The 22,061-nt window shown below is 39.9% G+C and overlaps 1 protein-coding gene across 5 annotated transcripts in view; it reads right to left on the bottom strand.

Moving 5' to 3' along the window:
• The window catches only part of foxp2 (forkhead box P2), a 115,289-nt gene that overhangs the window by 27,756 nt on the left and 65,472 nt on the right, over positions 1–22,061 (bottom strand). For all 5 annotated transcript variants that reach the window (XM_033989397.2, XM_033989399.2, XM_033989400.2 and 2 more), the window contains 5 exons: positions 19,243–19,332; positions 7,952–8,089; positions 5,649–5,738; positions 2,948–3,128; positions 1,313–1,589 (listed from right to left, as the gene is read on the bottom strand). In XM_033989397.2, the coding sequence (XP_033845288.1) occupies positions 1,313–1,589; positions 2,948–3,128; positions 5,649–5,738; positions 7,952–8,089; positions 19,243–19,332 (776 nt within the window). The remainder of the gene's footprint in view (positions 1–1,312; positions 1,590–2,947; positions 3,129–5,648; positions 5,739–7,951; positions 8,090–19,242; positions 19,333–22,061) is intronic.

Below are 22,061 nucleotides of genomic sequence, written 5' to 3'. Positions count from 1 at the left end.
TTTTCAAAGGGGCTTTCCCCACATCGATTGGTGGCATGTTAGTAAGCACCGCTCCTGACAATACTTCTTGTTCGATCATTATAAGACACCACACAACCCCCCGGGACATACGCTGCTAAAAACTGTCTCTCATTCCTTCTCTACCTCTCTCTTTCTCTCTCTCTCCCTCCTTCTCAAGATATCTTTTTCAAGCCTCCTTTTCGACGTAGTGGAGAGATAGCATCTACTTTAAACCAATTACACAGCACTTCCACCTTCAGTGCAGGTCTTTACTGAGCGTCTACGCAGACACACATGTCGCTACCCCAAAGTCCTTATTATAATATCGCCCAGAAAAAGCCTTTGAATAATGCATGGCTCAGATAGGCAGATGTATCAGTCAGTGTTTTGGTGCTGGCTGCGTTTATAAAAGACGCCATCACGAGCATAAACATCCCGGAAACGCCACTCAGGGCATCACGTATTCTGTTTACATGACAACCAAACAAGGAAGGTAATTTACAGAGGATAAAAAGAAGAGAGGAGGCACTAAATACTTAATGTACATGCGCTTACTTTGTCTTGCTTGTTGTTGTAGAGTGCGTCTGCCTACTGTTTGATATCTGTGTACAAGCTAAGTGTGTTCCTAAACTCCCATGGGGACTTGTTTTTGAATATTACTAAGATGCTAATAAACTATTGAGCAAATAAACAAAACATTCTATTTTCCCTGAAGTAACAGTGTCTCAGTTTTAACAACACTCGGGATGGAAAAATCTATCCTCAGATGTATGGCTTTTCTAAATAAAATAACATAACAGCAAGCTAAGTTTGAGTTGTGCGAACACGTAAAATGCACAAATAAACTTTTATCTCTTCTCTGGGAGCTAAAACAGTGGCTGTGATTTTTCTGACAAGTATAGTGATTGTGATTAGATTAACAATTTATGTCTAAGAAGTAAGATTCTGTTCAGAGTCCACTGACATAATGCAAGAATGCTTGTTGTAAAAAGACAGGATTTTGTTCTTTGGACAATTGGACGAGGACATTCTATTATCTAAATAACTGCAGCCTTTGTGATTTGATAATTGTGATTTTGATTGTGATAAATTGTGCAGCCCTAAACACTGGTGTACATTTGAGTTCCTTTACCAGCAGAGGTCTAAACTACAGGCTCAACAAAATTGTCCTAATAAAAGACAAGATATTTAGGTTTTTTGATGAGGAAATTCTATCTAAATAACTGCAACATTTGCGATTTGGTAACTGTGTAAACTCAAATTGCGATTTTGATTGTAATATACTGTGTTGTGTATATTTGAGTCCCTTTACCTCTCGCGCTCCCTGTCCCGTTCTCGCTCCCTCTCTCGTCTGTGGTTGAGGACGGGTGACTGTCCGTTGGCGAGGGTGTGGTGTGTGATGGGAGGTGAGGCTTTGGCAGGGTTGGAGGAGGTAGTTGTATTGGTGTTGTTGGTGGAGAGATCCAGCCCACCCGCTGCTCCTGGACCAGTGCTGTTACTGTGTTTGATGCCGTTGTCCTCCAAGCCGTGGCCACCACCTCCGGTCACGTCTTTCCACAACTGCTGCAGCTCTGCAGGACTTAGGCCGCCTGGACAGGCAGAGAAAGAAGGAGATAGAAAATGTTAAGATTTACTAGCGGCGCAACTAAGAATTATTCTGGTAGTTGACTAGTCAGCTTTTTTTTTTTTCCAATTAGTGTAGCAGGTAAGCAAGCAATTATTTCGACTGCACTTTGAGAAATATAATAATACAAGTTGAAAAGAAAACATATTTACAAATAAAGTGATTTTCTTTGTTGAAAATGAGAAAATGGGTATTTTATTTTGCTGCTGTCTATAGTCTGAAGTCCAGTTAACAATTACAATAATCAAAATATGATTGTGATTATTATATCAATTAACTAGTAATGATTATTCCAAAGTAGTATTAATATTAATAGTAGTAGTAGTAGTAGTAGTAGTAGTAGTAGTAGTAGTAGTAGTAGTATAGTAGTAGTAGTAGTAGTAGCAGCAGTAGTAGACGTAGTAGTAGTAGAAGTAATAGTTCTTCATAGGGAGAGAAGCAGACATAGAATTGTCAGTGCATCTCTGAATCTAGTCATAAGTTTATTCTTCTTTCATTACAATAAAAAAAGTTCCTATGATTTAGATGTGTATCTTTTTTGACTATTTTACTCACAAAACTACAACTAGGAAGTCATTTTGCACTGAAAATGGTGCCTCCTTTTCACCCAGTGCCTTTATATAATGTGTTTATTCTCTCTTGCTCTCACTGAAGGCAGTAAACAACAACAACCCAGAGAAAGCAGAGGAGGGGGGAGGGAGGGCTGGGGAGCAAGGGAATAGATATAGAAACAACAAACACGGAGTTGAGAGAGAGTTAGACAAAGATGAAGCCTAATCATAAAAAGAGAAAGGAATAAAGCAAAAACAGATCATGTGGAGAGTTAGGGACAAAGTGGGTGGCTCCAGAGCATACCAATGAGAGGTGCAGACAGACAGAAAGACACATGCACAGATAAGGCAGGGGCCACAGGTGAATACTGATGATAGAAACAAAGACAAGCAAAGAAGAAGACCACAAACATCAGTCCAGATGCAAGATGGAAATCTGGCATCAAGAACAGAAGGAAAGACAGTGACAAAAGCATTAGCATTTAACACACAGACACACAGGCCAGTGGAGCAGATAACTTCAGAATACCAATCACTGGTTGAAGAGTGACCAACTATAGTTTTAGTCAACTACTAAACATAGACAGATAATTCTCTGTGTATAAGAAATACTGTGAAAAAAACAATACATGCAGAGATGACAATTTGAAAATTAACAGCATTTTATCGCCTTGGTTGTGCCCTTGCCCCGTCTGAGAGATGGTCTGAGCATGCACAGAGTAAAAATAGTACGAGTGACCAGCTCTAGTGGTGCCAGCGCTGCAGGCCTTACCTGGAGGGGGCAGGGCTTGCCCAGGCAGTGCGGCCTGGCCGGGGGCGGGCCCTGGCAGGGACAGAAGGCCCTGGCGCTGCATGTTGAGCAGGTGCTGCTGCTGCTGGAGCTGCTGCATCTGCAGTAGCTGCTGCTGGAAGACGAGCTGCTGGGCGGCCAGCTGCTGCTGCTGCTGCTGCTGCTACAGAGACACCAGGCAGAGGGGAGATAGAGGGGAGGGAGGGAGAGAGAGAAATTACAGAAATTAACAACTAAGACAACTGAGTGGTGAGCGGAGGGAGAAGACAGGGACAGTCTGCAGCATCTGAACTCACTCAGCTTTGACCTGAGCTACCTTTGCTCCGTCCTCCTCCTCTGTCTGCTCTGAGCTCTCAGTTCTGTTTTGGGTTGTACCACAGTACTGTTGCCTATTCCTGTTTGTGTGTCACATACACACACTCCGATATACCCAGCCGTCAGTGTACGTGATTGTGCATGATACTAAGCCCCTGGTATAATCCCCATCCCACCCCCCTCCACACCACCCATGATAGTTAATTGTCTCGCCTTCGCTGATGGTCTGTTACAGCTTATGTGGCCAGAGGGAGCTGGTAGGATGAGAGATTTACAGTGTCACATGAATGTAAACGCATAGACACAACGACTAAACCACACACATATGTACACACTCCCTTCTCTCCCCTCCCTCTCCTCTCTCTGCTCCTCTCAGTGTGCTGTTTATCGCTGGGCCAGACAGACTATTGCATAAGCCCTGTGCAAAACAACAACAACAACAACAAAATGAAAAACATCAAACCTAACCACTGTGTCATAACAAGAAAAAGAGAGTGTGTTTCAGAAAGAGAACAGTCCTGGCTCTGGGCTATTTTAAGCATTATATTTAGCAATAACACTCCTCCTTTTGCTTAATCTTATAAGTGGAGTTTTCTATATCTCGGTCTTAGCTATCGCCTAGTGTATGTGCATTGTAATGTATATGTGCATGCAGCGTGTCAAACTAGGCGCGTTTTTATATCATAGGAGGATCTTGAAGTGAAGGGGGGGTGGGGGGGTGTAAAACTTGATGCACTCACTGGAAAACAGTCTGCATAATGTAGTGATGAGACTCCCCTCCACCCAGCCTCAAGAGAAATAAGGCAGCAATTTCTATTCCATATTTGATGGCGGGGGCCCTGAAAAACTCTATTCACAAATCCAAACAGAAACAAAGCCGCCGGGAGGTCAGACGCGGCGTTCTGTAGGGCCAGCATAATGGGCTGCTTGAGGAGAGGTGCGACAGACAGCGATAGACAGGACCTGTTTTTTTGGATCAATTTAAAGTGCCAGAGCTTGTGCATTATTTCCTGGATATAGCCCAGGACTCGGCGCTCCGGGTTCGAGAGAGGTGTGATGCTCCAACACGGCTATGCAAATATAGCTTGGGCTGTCAGGCTTGTCTCCTGTCCTCTGATAGCCGAAGACAACGGGACGGAGCAGTGTCTGTCGAGCGGCTGCCTGTCAATGTGATTTATGTGGTCTAACTTGAGCTGGAGCGCCCTGTTTGGGTGTGTTTGTCCGCCCACAGAAACACTTCATTAGGGGCCTTTGTCAGTGGGCTTTCTCTTAATAAGTAACTGGGTGTGCATATGGTTTACATAAAAGAGCAGATAGCTGTGTTGTTTCAGCTACAACTACGTCTTTTTGTGAGATAAACAGAATATGAGGCCAAATGCACAACTTTCCACATTTGAGATATGGGATCACAAGTGCTACAGTGTTACATACAGTATTTTGTACGGGCTGACACAATCAATACTATATCGGCTTCTTGTTCAATATATGAAAGATGGAAGAATAATTTATGGTTATATTTCTTCTGGGTACTTTTTCTTAGTGCTAGTTGGGAACTTTTAGTTATTTTTCCTGTTCTATGATTAGTTTTGAGCTGAAGAAGGTTGGACAAATAAGTTCTATGACTCATTCTAGATACATACCAACTACCAAAGTGTTTCAATGAGCTATTTATTTATTGTAGTTTGTGTTTTTTAACCATATCCTACATTTAGAATAGAAATAATTCTACTTTTATTGTATCAGTGACGTAAATTTGTTTCAATATTATCATTTATTCGTCATCGTGACAGGCTTAGTATTTTGTCCCAATTATTGTGAAATACATTGATGATAATTGACAATACAAAACAGAGCATTGAGCAACTCTTTGTGATTCACAAACTTCACAAACTTTGAATTGATTTTCTGTCAATGACTGTCACTGTGCATGACACAATCTTTGCATGACACTTGAACACTTAAACATTAACCATGGCAATAATCATATTTTATTTTTCTTTCTTTGTCAAATGGTTGAGTCTGGAAATTGAACCCACAATGCCAAGATGGTACAACATACGTGTAACGCCTTGAGCCACTATCCCACCAGTGAGCACAATTGTAAAGTTTGTAATGTCTTGTAAATGTTTTGATGGTTTTGATGAGTCTATTGCACTTCGATTGATGATTCTACTGCACTATTACACTGCGTATTATTATCCTGAGCCAGTAATTATTTAATCTAATTATTCAACCATTTGGTCAATATTTAAGTATTTAAATTTGTTTTTAAGTATACAATTTTCTGCTTTAAAATGTCCAACCAAAGTAAACTCTAAGTTATATTCCATACCACATAAACAAATATCAGGGGGCCGACTTGCTGTACCTCTTTAGCCTGTTTCCCGGGATGCTGCTGCTGGAGGAGCTGCAGATGGAGCTGCTCCTGTTGTTTCTTATAGAACTCCTGCAGGTGTTGCTGAGGAAACAAACACATTCACACATGAGACCACCACAAGCACACTGTCAACGTAGCAACGTGTAAACAAACTGTTGTGAATTTGTCTAACTAACAAACGGTGTGAACATAATGCACCAATTATTTCCAAGTGTGTCACAAAAGCGCTAGAGGCCGTGTTCTTATTTCATAAGCTTATTTTCAAAGCTACAATATGAACTAATACATGTCAACTTCATTTTTCACTTCTCATTGCAACTAGGCCTGTCACGATAATTACTATATTGACTTATCGTTCAATATGTAACAGATGGAACAATATTTTAGGGGGTCAGTATTTATCGTGGGTACTTTTTCTTTGCAGTAGAAGAAAAATGTTGATTATTTTTCTGTACTACAATGACATTTGAGCAGTAGAAAGTTGAATTATGAACTTCTATGACTCATTATAGATACAATCTAACTATGCTGCAACTCATATTAGTTTTAACAATACTGTGCATTTACAATAGTTTTTGAGGATAATTTTTCTTTATGATTTGGCTTCAGTATTGACATTTATCATCTATAATTACTTCAACAATATATTGCACTTCAAAATTTGTTAGTGTGATAGGCCTAATTGCAATATGAATACAACACAATTCAGTTTTTCCACAATACAAAGATTTCAAATTTAACTTCATTACCAAGAAAAAAAGGTTTGATAGTTGATAATGATTTTGATACCACACTAATAAAATAAGCACATTTTTTGGACAATAGACCCCAATTTCAACACATAATCATTTCATACTACTAGATCAAGGAATTTCTGACACTGTTCTAACTGGGTCCCTTTTATCAGATTCCTTTTCTGTAAAGATACTTATTCCAATGTGTTTTGAACTAGTTTTAATATAATTTGTTTTTTTATTTATTTGTTACCAATAATTTTCACAATCCTAATAGAATTACAAGTTAGCGCAGTAACCAAGTTGCGAGCCTGGTATCTCTTAATGAAGAAGAATGTGATTGACTGACGTTCTTAATTAAACAATTCTCTTTGCCTTAATCAAATCTTTGAATGAGATATGCATTTCAACTCCGACACAAGACTGCTCCAAGTGTGTGTGTATGTGTGTGTGTGTTCTGGAGCTGATTCCAAATATTTCATCATCCATCACCTATCATTCAGTGTGGTGTTCAGCCCAGTTGTGCCCTACTCTACGGTCCCTGATGGATGCTTGTCAGGGAATTGATCCTGTGACACACTAGAAACAGTTAATTAGAGGTGACATGAACAAGTACGTCAATTTTCATATTGCTCTCTGTAAACGTGTCAAGGACGCAGGGCTGTGGTGAGCTGGCAGGAGAGGAGTGGCCGCTTTATGTCCAAGGGTGACTCACATCTTTAGTTCTATGTAGTATGACTGTTGACTATGTAAGCTACATGGTGGTCAGCAGTAGGTAGTATCTATGTCAGCACTTTTTATTGCATTATTTTATTTATAAATGACAATGACAAATGTTCTCACAATTATATTATAAATGATAAATGAATATACTAATGCTATGTTTCCATGTATTTCAGAAATGGTGGCCATGTTCTTTCAAATTTTGTAGTCGAGCATGCAAGTGCACAACTTTTATACTGATATTAGAGTTCACTCTACAAAGGCAATAGTTAAAGTTTGATCTGACCCTGTGAGAATCCAAAATCTGGAGAATTGCTGTACTGTGATTCAGTGGTTTATTGATTTATTATTATTATTGTTTTTTGCTTAAAGCAGCTCTATATTCAAACTCATTGGTCAGCCTCCACTGTGTGAGTGACATACAGATTTACACAGTGAAATATGGACTCTCAGAAGAAACATAGATTTAGTAGGCTCTTAAGGCAGCACAAAGCCACTAAATGTACAATTAAAAAACTAAATTGTGAAAAACTCTAAGGAAATGATAATATTCATAATCAAAATGAATAGTGAGAAATATTGTGTTATTTTTTTTTTTCCTCCCTGTGGTATATATAGTTGATAATTTTCACTGCAAGAGTTTAAATGCAGATGATTTAAATAATAATGTCTGCCAAGAATTGTAACTTTAGGGTAAACAGGCTGTCACATTCACAACACTGAGCATCTGTAGCCTACCACATACAGATGGTTAGAGTATAGGTGTATAGTGTGTGTATTGTCTGCTCCACTGTTTGAGCCCTCTGTGCGTGTATACTTGTGTGTAAGTGTTTGTACCTGTTGTAACATCACAGCCTGCTGTTGCTGGAGCAGGGCCTGGAGCTGCTGAGGGGAGAGCACCTGCTGCTGGAGGATCTGCTGCATCTGCTGTGGGGTGATCACCTGGGGACTCATCATGGCCACCGACACTGGCACCTGCACAGATTACACAAAATGGACTTCTGTGAGCTTTAAGCCATGTTATAATGTTGTTACCTCATCAAAACCTGGAGTTGTGTTTTGTTTCATTCACATGTTTACCTTTACCCTTTATTAGTCTGTCTACATCTTCAAAGCTCAAAATACTCTGTTCCACCTTGTGATGTCATGAAGTGGTGGTTTTAAATAACATCTATACCTCAATGGTAGATTCAATGTTTTTGAAAGGACTAACCAAAATCTATGCTTAACATAACCTATACTTAATTATGAATTCCTTCTGAGGGTAACTGACCCATCTTTTAACCCATCCTATCCACCCATTGACAGTGCTTAGGGACCCATCTTCACATATTGAGCTCTGTTTCATCTAGACCAGAGGTCACCAACACAGTGCCCGCGGGCACCAGGTTGCCCCCAAGAACCACATGAGTTGCCTGCAGGCCGGTTACTTACTAATGAGCTGAATCTAAAATGTAATTTTATTATGTTGTTCTTTTTTTTAATCATCCTTGCATTTATATAGATTTAAAAACGACAATATCTTAAAAATATGTTCATTATACATTAAGTTTAGATAAGTTAAGGTGAACTCTGACCTACTCAGTTCAAAGGTTAAAATTTGTGCGCATGACAAAACCAGTGCTCAGCTCGTGAGCGCTGTGAAGATACAGTTTCTTACCCCAACAACATGGCAGAAAAATGATCACTTTCACAACAAACTTTATGACTGTAAAAGAAATCTACCTGTGTCTCATCTGCGGGGTGACTGTGGCAATGGCAAAGCGGCACAATGTGGAGGGACTTCACTATGTGTCACAAAAGCTCCACGCTAACTACCCACCAGGACGTGCACTACGGGCAGAAAAAGCCCTGAGCTAAAGGCAGCTTTGAGTAAGCAACAGTCTTTTTTTCACAAGACCGGCAAAAACGTCACAAAAAGCAAACAAGAATTATTTAAAAATATGTAAGTTGATTTTTCTTTAACATTACATAATTGATAACTTTTTGAAACATGGTGCAACCTAGTTTATGCTTTTTAAAAGTTTGTCTATGGCTGGTGAAAATGGCACACTTTGATAAGTGATCATCTGAAAATTTAACAGTTACTAAGATTAATAAAGTTAATGTGCTGAATGTTGATATCTGTTTCCCACCTTGCTGTCACTGTTGATGATTGTGAGATATCATTAACGTGATCAGTGTCTTCACATAGATGATTATCAATCATTATTAATAATGTAGAACTAAAGGCAAACTGAGCAAATGTGTTATTTCAGAAGGGTGTCTCAAACTGGTAGTCCTTCGTATAACTTAGTACCCATGAAGTAGCTCTCAACTTCAAAACGGTTGGTGACCTCTGATCTAGACTGATCTTGCTAATTGTGCAAGTTTTGGGAAGATTGGGACCATATATTTGCAATATTTGTCTGATCTGCTAATTCAGTTATTTAAACTGAAGTTTAATCTCCATACACCTTCACTAGAATCATTTGGATCATTTCAGCCCTGGAGTTTCCAATCTCTACTAAACTAAAGGTAAAAGGTAGATAGGCCCCTTCTCACCATCTGAAATTATTAAATTAAATGTCAAGAACCAAACGCATTCGCTGTAAAGGAAATATAAAAGAAAGGGTTAAGAAAGGAGAAAGTCGTAAAATGGAGCATAAGAGGTATATGTCAAGCCTAGTGGCATGGTTCTATTGGGAGTGTAATAATTGGTGAGTGGCGTTGGGGAGAGCGGGCCTCCTATGGTCGTGACGCTTGGCAGCCTGGAGGAGATGCTGAAGGACAGATGGGTGCTGTGCCTTTGTGTTCCTCGCCTTATTTTCCTTCCTGTGTCCCGCTGGGAACAGTACGGGATTTAAATAGATGTAGACCTTAATTAGCAGGACCCTTGAACTCCCCCACTTCGGCGCGCCTATCAGTGCCACTACGGCAGAACAGCGTGAAAATGCAAAAGTCTAAAGTTGATTAAAAGTACGCTGATGAAGTGGACAAGTGGCGGGCACAATCAGCGTGGTGGGGTCGGCCATGGCTGTGAGGCTGGGGTACATCCCGTGTCACTCATTACCTGCAAACTAGGGCAGAACATGAAGCAAAATGGATCATATGTTTATAAAATATAGACTGGTTGATCAAATATGAATGCATGCTTTTATACACATGTGATTAGGTTATGAACTACCTGTTTTTACTAAATCCACAAGCAATTATTGTTCACCTTAATAAAGAAACGTAAATGAACTCAAATGCAGCTAGCGCACATTGATGTAACATATTTCTAAATTTAGCGTAGTGCAAAGTAGTGGTCACACCGCTCTCCAAAGATAATTAAAATATCAACCTGTAGTAGCACCTTCAGTGACGCTAATTGTGCTGGTGTTTGCTGTGGAGCTAGCATGACAGTAGCTAGCCTTTATGGTGTGTCAAGGGGCCAATAAGACATCCCTGTCCTCATCGGCGGCTAATCAAGCTGCCTTGATTACTTTCCATGCATGTGTGTCCGCCTCCTCCCTCCTTTCTCTGCGCTCTCTGTCAGGCCTTGACACGTCCTTGTTTAGCTCTCCTCTCCTCGACGCCGACCCCCCCACCTACCCCAGGTTCTCCCCCCTCTTTGATTAGCCGAGACATTTGCATGGTCACTACACATTTTTCATTTTAGAAGTCATTATGCATTAGTGGCTCCTGATCGCCCGCCTTGACTAATCCTGATGAACTGAAAATCACAGCTGAAGGTCAACTTCCAGCCGGCCCTGCTGCACATTCATATTCATATTCAAACAAATCCTGCCTCCATTGTTCATTAGGGTCTTAGAGAGAAGGGACTCCATCGAAGGTAGAGGAGGAAGAGGAGGAGGAGGAGGAAGATGTTGTGGTACATCTCTTTTCTTCTCCGGACCCTCAATGCAAAGAGTGCAAAAGGAAATGCGTTCACAATAAGCTAGGCGCTGAACAAAAGCCGTCAAAAGTTGCAAATTAAACAGTCTGTGTGTAATTATGCAAATGTGGTGCTTACACCTTCAATGTTATTAACCCTTAAAGGTACATTTGCAAGGTAAGTAATTACCCCTGCAGTCACTCCTGGTTTTGTGTGGGACACTGTGACAATGGGTCCAATGCAGCTGAGAAACAACATGAGATGCACTCATTAAGGGTATTAATTGGATGCCGGCTTAGAGATATTTGGGCTTACGCAGAGATGCAGACCAGACGTATGCTAGTTTTAACACAAATGCTCATGAATACATTCAGTGGCATTAAACATACATTTCACATGCAACTTCAAACGCTTTCTTTGTTAAATGGTGAAACTAAATGAAACACCTGCGAATGAATAATGCAAGACACCGACCACATATGAAAAATAACAAAAGAAGCAAAAAACAAAAAAAGGTAAACAAAACAAAACTGCTTTTACTGTTGTATTAGCATGTGGAGGTAATGGCAAGTAATCATCTTCATTTCGCTGGATTTCCAAACAAAAAGAGGTTGAGGGAAGGAGTGGGAGAAGGCAGGATGAAGAAAGAGGAGTGCAAAAAGCCACTGGCCCACGTTCATTGTGAAGTGCAGTACAATGCTAATTCCAGCGTTTAACTGAATGCTTTTTCTGCTTGACGTATCAGAGGCTCCGAGATGAAAGCAGATAAGTAATTGCTCTCCTGGTTCTTATTCTTCACTGACAACCCATAAATTTAATTTTACACACACGTTCATTTACATTTTCGAGTATATGACATGATAATTGCAGGAATATAACACCTCCATTCTGCGGGATAGTGCAGGAGAACTTGATTGACGTGAGCGCTGAATTGAAAGGAACAGGAGGCTGAATTGCTTCTCCTAGAAATGATTTTGCCATGAAGGGTTGAAATTAATGAGCATTTACAAGATGATGGCAGTGCCGTAAACATGCACATGCCACGAATAGTGGTGGAGGAGACGCCATGATACCCAATAGAGCGCTTGTTTGTTCCTAATCCAAATTAATTTATTACTAATATGGCTGGACTGGAACTCGTTTATTAGAAAATTTGAAATTAGCTTCTGGTGATGTGAAAGCTGGAGATTTTAATAATGCAACAGGGACTCTTAAGTCCTTATTTTCAATTTTCAATAAGAACACATACTTGTTTATCTGCTTGGTTAAGATCATTGGAGATCATGACTTTCTATTCTTAGTAAACTATATGTGATCTGTTTATACCCTGACTATTATGTACAAGAATGATGGGCAGTGCGGTTGAACTTGTAGGCCTTGTGGTTTGCCCCTGAAGTTGGAGAGCAAAACAAAGGACCTTTAAATTGGCTCCTGATGTGAAAACATTGCTGAGGCCCACACCAGAACAAGCAGATCATTACAGCACTCATGTGACACCCGCAGCCTGTAATCAGCCTCTCCAATGGCTCGCCAAAGGTCAAGTTTTTTACTCAAACGCTCAGGTACTATCTCCTCCAGGCAAATCTGTCAAACAGGCCCTAGTTAGCGCTAGTTCTGGCATAAATACAAAATACAACCATATAGCAAGTTACAGTCACCAATAGAAATCTACTTCTTCCACAAAGTATGATACAACACAACATTGAATATGCACGGCAATTTCCCAGCCCACCACACTGCATATATTTCTCATACATATAAGTTTGTTTTTTTCTTTCTTTTTTATTACTAATATAATTTATCTTTGTTCATAATTTTTGTTTTTCTTCAGACCAAGGATGCGCTTGAAACACAATTTCAAAATTGGACTAAACTAGGACTAAACCAAGTACATTCACACTCGCTTCCTGGTTTGAGCCCAGTTTAGTCCTGGTTTGGTCCTGGTCTAGTCCCAGCTTTAGTCTTTGAACTGCACGGAATTGTAGGCTTGTCCCAATAGTAATTCACATGACCCATAATGCCAAAGTGAAATACAGGTCTTAACTGAGGTGTAGTATGAAAACAATTAAATCATCTATAGGTATTAGAATTAAAATAATTAGAACAGAAAGTTAGTATAGTTTTTATACAGATGCACTTGTTGTAATTGTGTTGGTATTGACTTTGCTATTTAAATACTGACATAAAAGAATCAATCAACGTCTTTCAGAAATCCATAGGCATTACACATAGAGTAAAATGAATGACACTCAAGTTGCTGTAAATTTTTAATAATCTTGCCCGCAATAACGCCTGCAGCCTCCTGATGCTTTCTCAATCACTAAAGTGTCCCAAGGGTGAAGGGACCAAACTCATCCCCCTTCACGGCTACAGCACTTTTGACCTCTACAGCCTCTTTACATTTGACTCTGTTCATTTACTAACCAATTACTGCCAAATGCAGCTAGGTTATTATTGATGCATGCCCCCCCAACACCACCGGACAATGTTCATATATGTAAAATCACCAGAACATATGTTAAGCCACACTCCCGCAAGTGAAGGCGTGTACTCAGCTTAGGCAGATCAATACCCAAGATTGTCAGGACTGAAGCTAAGTAGATTACTGGATGTTTTCCTAAATCAATTTTCATAGCAGTGCATGGGGATGTGTAATTTATCATAACATAAAGAACCATCATGTGCAAGGCAGTAATGAAAAACCTAAAGAGATTGAGATGGGCGTAGTACAATTTCCATATAGCTTCTAACTAACATGTAGCTGGCACTGATGAAGATTCTTGGGACCTTTGTACGACTATAATCAGTGGTAGTATTGTTACCATCGTAGTAACTGTAATTTTTATCATATCTATTATAAATGGTTCTCAAAATGTGGTAGACATATAGAAGAATGTGGAGATCTTTTTTACATAAACAAACAGCATTACATGATAAACAATTTCTGACAGTCTTGGGTCGAATTCTGACACTTTAAGATCATTTGCTCATTTATTCACCTAGATTGGTTCCGAATTGGAACTAAATCAAGAAATTAACTTAAACCAGTACTAGAACAGAGCCAAACCAAGTCCATATTAGGACTTTAGGGTTAAAGCGGGACTAAATGAGGAAGTATGAACACAGTCCAAATAAATTTATTAACCTACGTTGCACATTTTCATAGTAAACTGGTGGATGGTAGGTAAAAGATGTGATGCAGTAGTAGAGAGAAACTGCACAAGTTGTAGAAGTGTGTGTTAAGGTGGGGGCTTATGGAGGGGATAGTTCACGTTCCTCTGATGTTGCAGGTAATATGGCCTCCACTGGATCAGCCTCTTCATCAGTGACACACAGTAAATTACAAGTGCTTCAAGCAGCTCAGTGAATTATAGTTCATCACTTGGAAAGGCTTTCCCCTTCACCACCGGGGCCCAGCCGTATCAGATCTGCCGGTTAGGATCCAATTAACACCCTGGCCAGAATCATCTGATTGCATGTGTAAGGCCTGGTATAACTCGTTTATTGCAGCCATGTATCTTCTGTCACAAGGTAAATTTGTTGCTGCTACATCAAAGGTCTGTGCTAGTTTTTTTCTTCATATCCCTCCCTCCTTCTCACTTCCTCTTGATCCCCCAAACTCAGCTACCTCGCCTTGGGGTTGCATTTCAACTTCTTTTGCATCACAATGATGAACCTGCTCTGTCCTCGCAATTTAGCAATCTTGTCCTGTAGGTGTTGTAAATGCAAGTGAAAAAAGAGGAGGCAAGATGGGAAGCAAAAAATAAAAAATAAAATAAAAATCTTGTTTTCTGGTTACAAAAGCAGTAACTGAGGGTGTTTGACTTAAATGTGCTGACTTTTTTTTTTCTTTTGGTCTCCTTGAATCAACACAAGTTTTCTCATGAATAACATAATACTATTTTTGCCTTCTGTTGTGATTTTTATTTCCTATTTCCAGATGAAACCCGAGGGGATGCACTGGTAAAATATATTCCTAAATGTAAATGTGAAGATGCTTGGTTTAGCATGTGCTTAGTAATCAGCTAACCTACACTTGGAGCCCTTTTCAGCCTGTGCCAATACACAGATGAGTGTCACAAGAGATGGTCTTGGCTCAGAAAATGTGGACCTGACCTTTAAAATTGAGACGATTCAAAAGATGGGCCAGTGCTCAAAAACTGTTTCAACAAAGTCTTTACAAAAAGGGATAAAAATGACCAAAATTCCAACATGATCGGTTCAATATGGTTTTAAGAGTGGTTATCCTGCTCCTGGATCTTCTTACTAGACATAGCTGGCTTTACTCCACAGCATAAAGACTTAGACTTGAAAATGAATGTGAGAACAGTTGTTTGTCACATTTTTATAAATAGATTTAGTAATTTCTAATTGTCAATCATATGCTTGGGTCTTTTTTTCAGTAAAACCATGTGCTTTGGATCAGAGTTCAGTTTTTGGACGACGAAATGTGTTGTGTCAAATTGCAATGACTAAAAAATGTATATAGCTTAAACTCAGGAAATTAATATTGAAATTGGGATAAATCAATGTGAGGGAAAAAAGATGAGTCTGTTTCTTGTATGGTGAAAGAACAAAATCAACACCATTCTTCTCCATTCAAATGTTTTCATTCTTACTAAACCTGGACAGATGGGAGAGTGTTTAATGGTCACAGCTTGACAGTGTGAAGAGGGCAGTGGTAGGAGTTGCTACACTTGCATTCAAGTTTGGAAGGGCTAAGATTTAACTACCCAGAGGTGGATCTGGGTGTGACATCACATTGTCAGGACCCCCGTTTGACATGCTCCGAGCTGGGGTCAGAGGTCACAGGCTGTTTTATGTGTATGCAGTGACACACAATGAGAGCCGCAGGGTAACACGTCAGGAGGCAGGAAGTGTGGTCTTAAAATCTAACATGAATCAGTCAACCTTAAGAAGATATAGACCGATAAGCTGAAGCATTCCACCAATCTTATTTAAGTAACTAAGTCTGTAACAATTAATTGGAATAATCGTGACTTGTAAACTATTAAAATAATTGTAATCGTATCCTGATAATCATAACCGTTATCTGGACTCTACAGACTCTAAAAGACATGCCAAAAAATGTTATAACAAAGACAGTGAAATTATTAAATCAAAATGGTAAAAAATAAACAATTTTTGATTTTAATCAAAAATACACTTGTGAATATTCTATATATTCAGTCACTATATTTCATCCTTTGTTTGATTAAAAATGTATTTATAAATTTCAGTCTACAGTAACTGTCGACTAATAAAAAATAAAATTATATATATATATATATATATATATATATATATATATAAAAAAGCTGACTAGTCAACTACTAAAATATTTAGATCGTTAACTGCAGCCCCCTGGGTAACCATATGAGTTAAAAGCATTTGTAATTATACTGAAACAAAACAGTTTAAAACAACCTTTACGACAACATTTAGAATACTTTTTTGGAGCAAGAAATAATTTGAAGTCCATAAAAATATAGGCACAATCTCTGTAATGAAAATCTGCCTGACACAGACCTATATATACTTTATATTAAGCAATTCAACACATGTCAAATATAAAACTTTTACTTTGGGACTTGGTGTTTGTGCATGAGCATATATAGAATAGGCTACAGCTCGGTTGCATTATGTATGTATGTGTGTGCACAAATGAAACAACTGTCACATTCAAAGGCCTCTGTAATCCTGTCTGCCTCTCCTTGTCCGCGTTTCTTTATTTGTATTCCAAATGTCAGTGTATAAATGCTTTTCAGAGGGGGATATTGCCACAGAGAAGAGGTAGACAAGGGGAGAGAGAGCAGCTCACCGAGGCTGTTGTGTGCCTTGGGAGAGCCGTGTCTGCAGCATGGCACAGGCGCAGGGATTTACAGGGAGAAATAGGTGTTTATTGAGTGCTCCCGTGGGCTTACTGTGTAATAATAGACCTGTCACATTACGCAAATGTGAAGAAGCAGTCTGTGTGTGTTTGCGTGTTTGTGCCTCTGTTTTTTAGCATGCCTGCCTCCGCATCATCAACTCCTGAGTAGCAGCGATGAGCGAGCGGATGGAATTAGTCAGCCGAGAGCCTTTAGCTGCTAATACGCGTAATTAAAACTGCAAGCTGAGGCACTTAGATGCTTGTGTACTAAATAATTTACATGCCATGATCTATGGATCATTTCCCCGCTCTTAAATACCGAAGATGGGGAACAAGAGGAAAAAAGACTGGCAGAGGATTTATCAGTATCTGTGCCATAAGCAGGATGTCATGGTAATATTAATCCTTTCTACTGTGCTAATCGTACAAGGGGATCAATCCGCTTGATTCAGCTTGTGGAAAACATGTAACTAGATTGCTATTGACTCATCAAGCCTTAGAGCTAATAAAATACTGGAGTACAGCAACCACTGTGGCCCGATAATCTCAGTAAATAAAGCAGATTTACATGGTAACCTCCCTACGGGCATGATAAAAACTCTGGTCTGAGGTGCAAAAGAATACTAATAATAAAAATGGCTACTGTTGATAAAATGCTCTTAAAAAATGAGTGGATTAAAAGAGCCACTATAACTGTCCTGATCATACAGCAGCAGAGTTTTTGGTGACATTCCGTATAAGTAGGTTTAGGCAGTATGGTGATGAAAGTCAAATCGTGATCTGATCCCTGACAATCTGCTATCTTGATCATATCGGCATATCGTAAGTCACTATTTCTCTACTTAATGCAGCTATCTACCCAGACACTTTAGTCAATCACTATGAAGTGTGAATTGTGATAAAAACAAAATCCTAATCTGGCTCCAAGAAAATAATGATGTAATGTTTTTTGCCTTATTGCCCACCTTTTGTATAAGGACTTTTAGGGACAAAAAGGGGACATGTTAATAAAGGCTGGCTCAACAGATGGATTACCCGAAGACGAGGACAACCCAGTTAGCAGCCCTCCTATTCGTGTTGATTCATATCAGGCAAGGAAGGGGTAAGCAAATGTAAATATCTAATATTTACCATGGACCGCTGTTATTAGAGGAAGGGGCTTGGACATGGGATGACGGCCACACTGTTCTCTTTCAATATTGTTCTTTCTGCCATGTGTGTATTGAAAGCGATGGAGGCATTTGTAAACCAGGTGTTTGTATCTATTCACTAAACACAAGAAGCACAGTCAACCTAAACCTATGCTACATGTATATATTTGTACAACAACTTCAGGAGCTACAAAAACCTAATAAATAAAACTACTTCATAAAATGCTCATCATCTTGCCACAGTGGTGTACAAATATGATAACAATGCTTATGATGAGGTGAATTATTTAAAGGCATGGCGCTCTTATCGCTTTGCCAGTGCGTAATTAGGTACACAGGGGTGCGACTTCAATTGGAGGTGTTGCCATTGTTAGACTCTGCGAAAATATCAACGGGTGAGGTTAACGCCAATTTCCCTGTCATTAATGAAATGCACAGAGCCCCTAATGAGCTAAAGCATTTCTCCTTGATAATACGCATTAGGCAAAAGGAGGCCACAAACTCACACACTTCCATTTCAAAAAGCTAAAAATACAAGCACTAATAAAAAAAACAGAGGGCATATGACGAGGTGCTTTATATAATCAGTGATGAAAGTGTTGTTGACTAAAAAGTGTGATTTGACAGTGCGGAGTGAAGCTTAACACCATAAAGACACGGTAATGCAGGTGGCATATGTGCAATGTGATAATACAGATGTGAGAGTGCAGGGCCGCTGTGTGCCTGTGTACAAGTGTGACCTTTTCCAAATCACTGACAACAGAAATAGACAGCTTTACGAATCAATAAGGTAAATTAGCGTTGCAGAGTGGATGACAGGCAGTTAAAATTAGCTGTCTGTGTGAGCTACTACTCAGCCTGACATGCCTTTCATATAATAACTCTCCTTGTCAACAATGTTATACATGCACAGATTAAAGATGTCCCCTCATTTGTCAGTCTATCATATGGATTTTAGATCTGCTTGGGAGAGTAATTGTCCATTTCGAAAGATAAGTGAGCATCAAGAGACAGGAGGGGAAATAATACCAGAAATGACGGTGGCCTTTAATAAAACTTGTGTTTTCTTTGTGTCTATGTGACGCTTAGCTTTCCAGGGACCGGCTCGTACAGCTTTCGGATTCCAATGACAGGTCCGAGGATTGCGCTGGTAAATCAAACACACTTGTGGAGCAGAGGAAATGTTCTTTTCGGAGAGGCATGTATTATGGATGGACTTAAAAGATTAGACGGGGAGCTGCTTTACCTGCAGTGGACGCTGCTTGTCCTGGCTCTTTGGAGATTTCAGGCCACTGCCTGGCTGCTGCAAGAGTAATTGCCTCGCTGCTTGTAGGGCCTGCGAAGAAAAGAACACAAGACAAAAGATGGTAAGAAAAAGAGAGTAAGCGAAGATGGGAAGGTGTAAAAGAGGCAGTAAAAATAAACTATTACAATTCTCAAAGACGACAGCGAGGATAATTCAAATTCCTATGGACAATACACTCCTCTGTGTGTAAAACCGAGTCAAAATTCCCCAGTTATTTGCTCAAACAGATTCTGACATGGTTAACAGTATGCTGAAAATATGTTTTAGTAACAATTCACAGTCCTGTGATCAAGCATAAATACAGTTTGTCTAGTGCGCCCTGAAGAAGAGCGCGGAGGAGGGAGGGTTGACTGAAAAAAGGAGGCATCAGCATCACTAGAATTGACCTGTCTAGTGTGTGCTCAACTGAAATACCCACTTCTCCCTGCAAATTACTGCCACATTTGCATATTCATAATATCAATTTGAAGTAGAGGCAGCACCATGTGAAGTGTCCCTGGGAGCTGTAATTAAAGTTGACAAAATCAACATCAGATTACATTTAGAGTGAATTAACCAGCAGCACCGCTTTTACACTATGCATTAAGAGTGCTTATGAGCAGTGCTGACGAGTGATAGATACAGAAAAGGATGGTAGAAAACAGCCAAAAAGAATGCAAAGTCAATAACCTGTTTAATGTTAAAGCCTTTTCAGACATTTAGACTGACAATATTTTCTAATAAATTTTATAGCCTACTTATGATGAATGGGGCACTGAGTAACTCACAAGTTGTGGCTGTAGTTAGTGCATTAGCATTCCTTCACTACTAACAACAACACTAAGGTGAACCACGGAGCAAAACTAATTACAAGTACCGCAGAATCTTAAAGACATAGAATCGCGACCCTTTTAATTAAATCTTTTTCGTCACCCCTATAAAATGGATATACCTCCATGGTGACATGTAGATGATGCCACCAGGTCAAGTTACAGCTCAGATCTGTGGAGAGGCAGGCTTGCTTAGAGTAAGAATACATTCTTTTCCAAGCTATTTTTTGGCAATTAAAACACCAGTAAATTTCAGTGCCCTACTCATGAAAGTTCAAGGCAAAGTAATAACATTTTTAAATAGAAAAGCAGGTAAAGGACCCTCTGCTAGAAAAGTTACGACATTTTTAAATAGACAAGCAGGTAAAGGGCCCTCAACTAGAATGGATGAAGTTACGCTGTGCACCTTTAAAACTAGAATTCTCTATGGTAGGACTATACACCCGTCCCTTCTGAATCTGTTTGTGACAAGCGAGGTGCTGTCTCTTCACAGGTAACAGTGGCATCTGGGTGAGCAGCCTTCTCCGAGTCTTCAAGTACAGACGGATGAAAGGGGCTGGCAGAAAGAACATTGTGCACAGCTGCTGCTACTACCGCTGCCACGCGCCTTCTCTGGGCCCACGAGCATCAAGTGGGAGCCAAACACAACACAACAGACAACAACTTCACACAGAGGAAAAAAAAGCAGGGGACGTCAAGAAGGAGAGGCAGGAAAATAGTGAGGAGGAGAGTGACACTTCTTCAGGAATCAGGGTTCATTTTATTTTCCTGTGCTTGCCAGTATCCATGACAACAGCTGCCTGACAGGGCGTGCATATGGCGCCGCTCTGCCAGCTGGTGGGAACAATGTTTGAACTAGTACATTGAGATCCTGAGCAAACAAGAAGAGAAGACAGGGGGAGAGAGAGAGAAAATGAGGAAGAGGAAGAAAAAAAAAAGTTGCCATGTCTTAACCCCTTGGGATGCACAGCCGCCCTCCTGATCAATTATGAAAAAGCCAGTGCTCGGGGAGGTGGTGCTGGAGGTTGGGGGCTGTGTCTGTCTGGCTGCTGCTTGAGAGGAGACAGGCTTTCTGAACTCACGTAAACAAACACATTACACTGCCACTGAGTCCTAACGCCATTGATCCGTCTGCTCGGGACAGGAGCCGAGTCGCCACCCCCCCCCATGGGTGTGTGATGTGTGTGTGAGTGAGGAGAGCGAGGTGAACCGGCGCACACAATAGTAAACCAAGACAACTTTGTATAAGGAAGATATAAAGCATGTAATGGGAGAGCAACCACCGGCCACTCGATTCGTGTGTTTCAGCTTCCTGGTTAGAGGCGATATCTTGAGAACTTGCCCATTCAAATGATGTCATATTTTTTTAGGAATGAGTTATTGGTGTTATCAGAGGGTTTACTCAGATACTGGCATCGGTCCAATATTGAAAATTTTGCTGATATTTAAAACTGATGTTTTTTTCTGCTCTGCCTGTATCTGTCCTCAGTGCAAACATCAGATCTGTCTTTTTGAACAGGTTAATGTAATGGGATCAAATATGTCTGAATGTTTGCACAGTCATAAACCAAATGATTTCATATCTCAGATAAATACATTTTGTTACTGCATACCTGGATGACGTTACTCCGTCATCCAGGTATGACCCACAGTAAACATTACTATTTAACTTTATTATAACTTAACATAAATTGTAGTAGATGTAGATGGACTAATCATCAGATATCAGTTATCAGTCATATATGCAGACAAATATTGGATATTTAAGCTCAAAATAACTAACTATTTTGTTTGAATCGTTAATTGTTATGGCAACGGTCCTAGATTTTATCACTCTGAAATCCATGGGCAGCACAATGGTTATAAATGCATTCTACTTACAAAAGGGTTAGTATGTTATGATCAAAACATTAATTTGACCTGAGCAATAAGCAGGTTTAGGCAAGTACA

This window comes from Periophthalmus magnuspinnatus, chromosome 23 (assembly GCF_009829125.3).
Source record: "Periophthalmus magnuspinnatus isolate fPerMag1 chromosome 23, fPerMag1.2.pri, whole genome shotgun sequence".
Lineage (NCBI taxonomy): Eukaryota > Metazoa > Chordata > Actinopteri > Gobiiformes > Gobiidae > Periophthalmus > Periophthalmus magnuspinnatus.
Note: the sequence above shows the minus strand (reverse complement) of the source record. Positions and strands in the feature narration are given on the sequence as shown.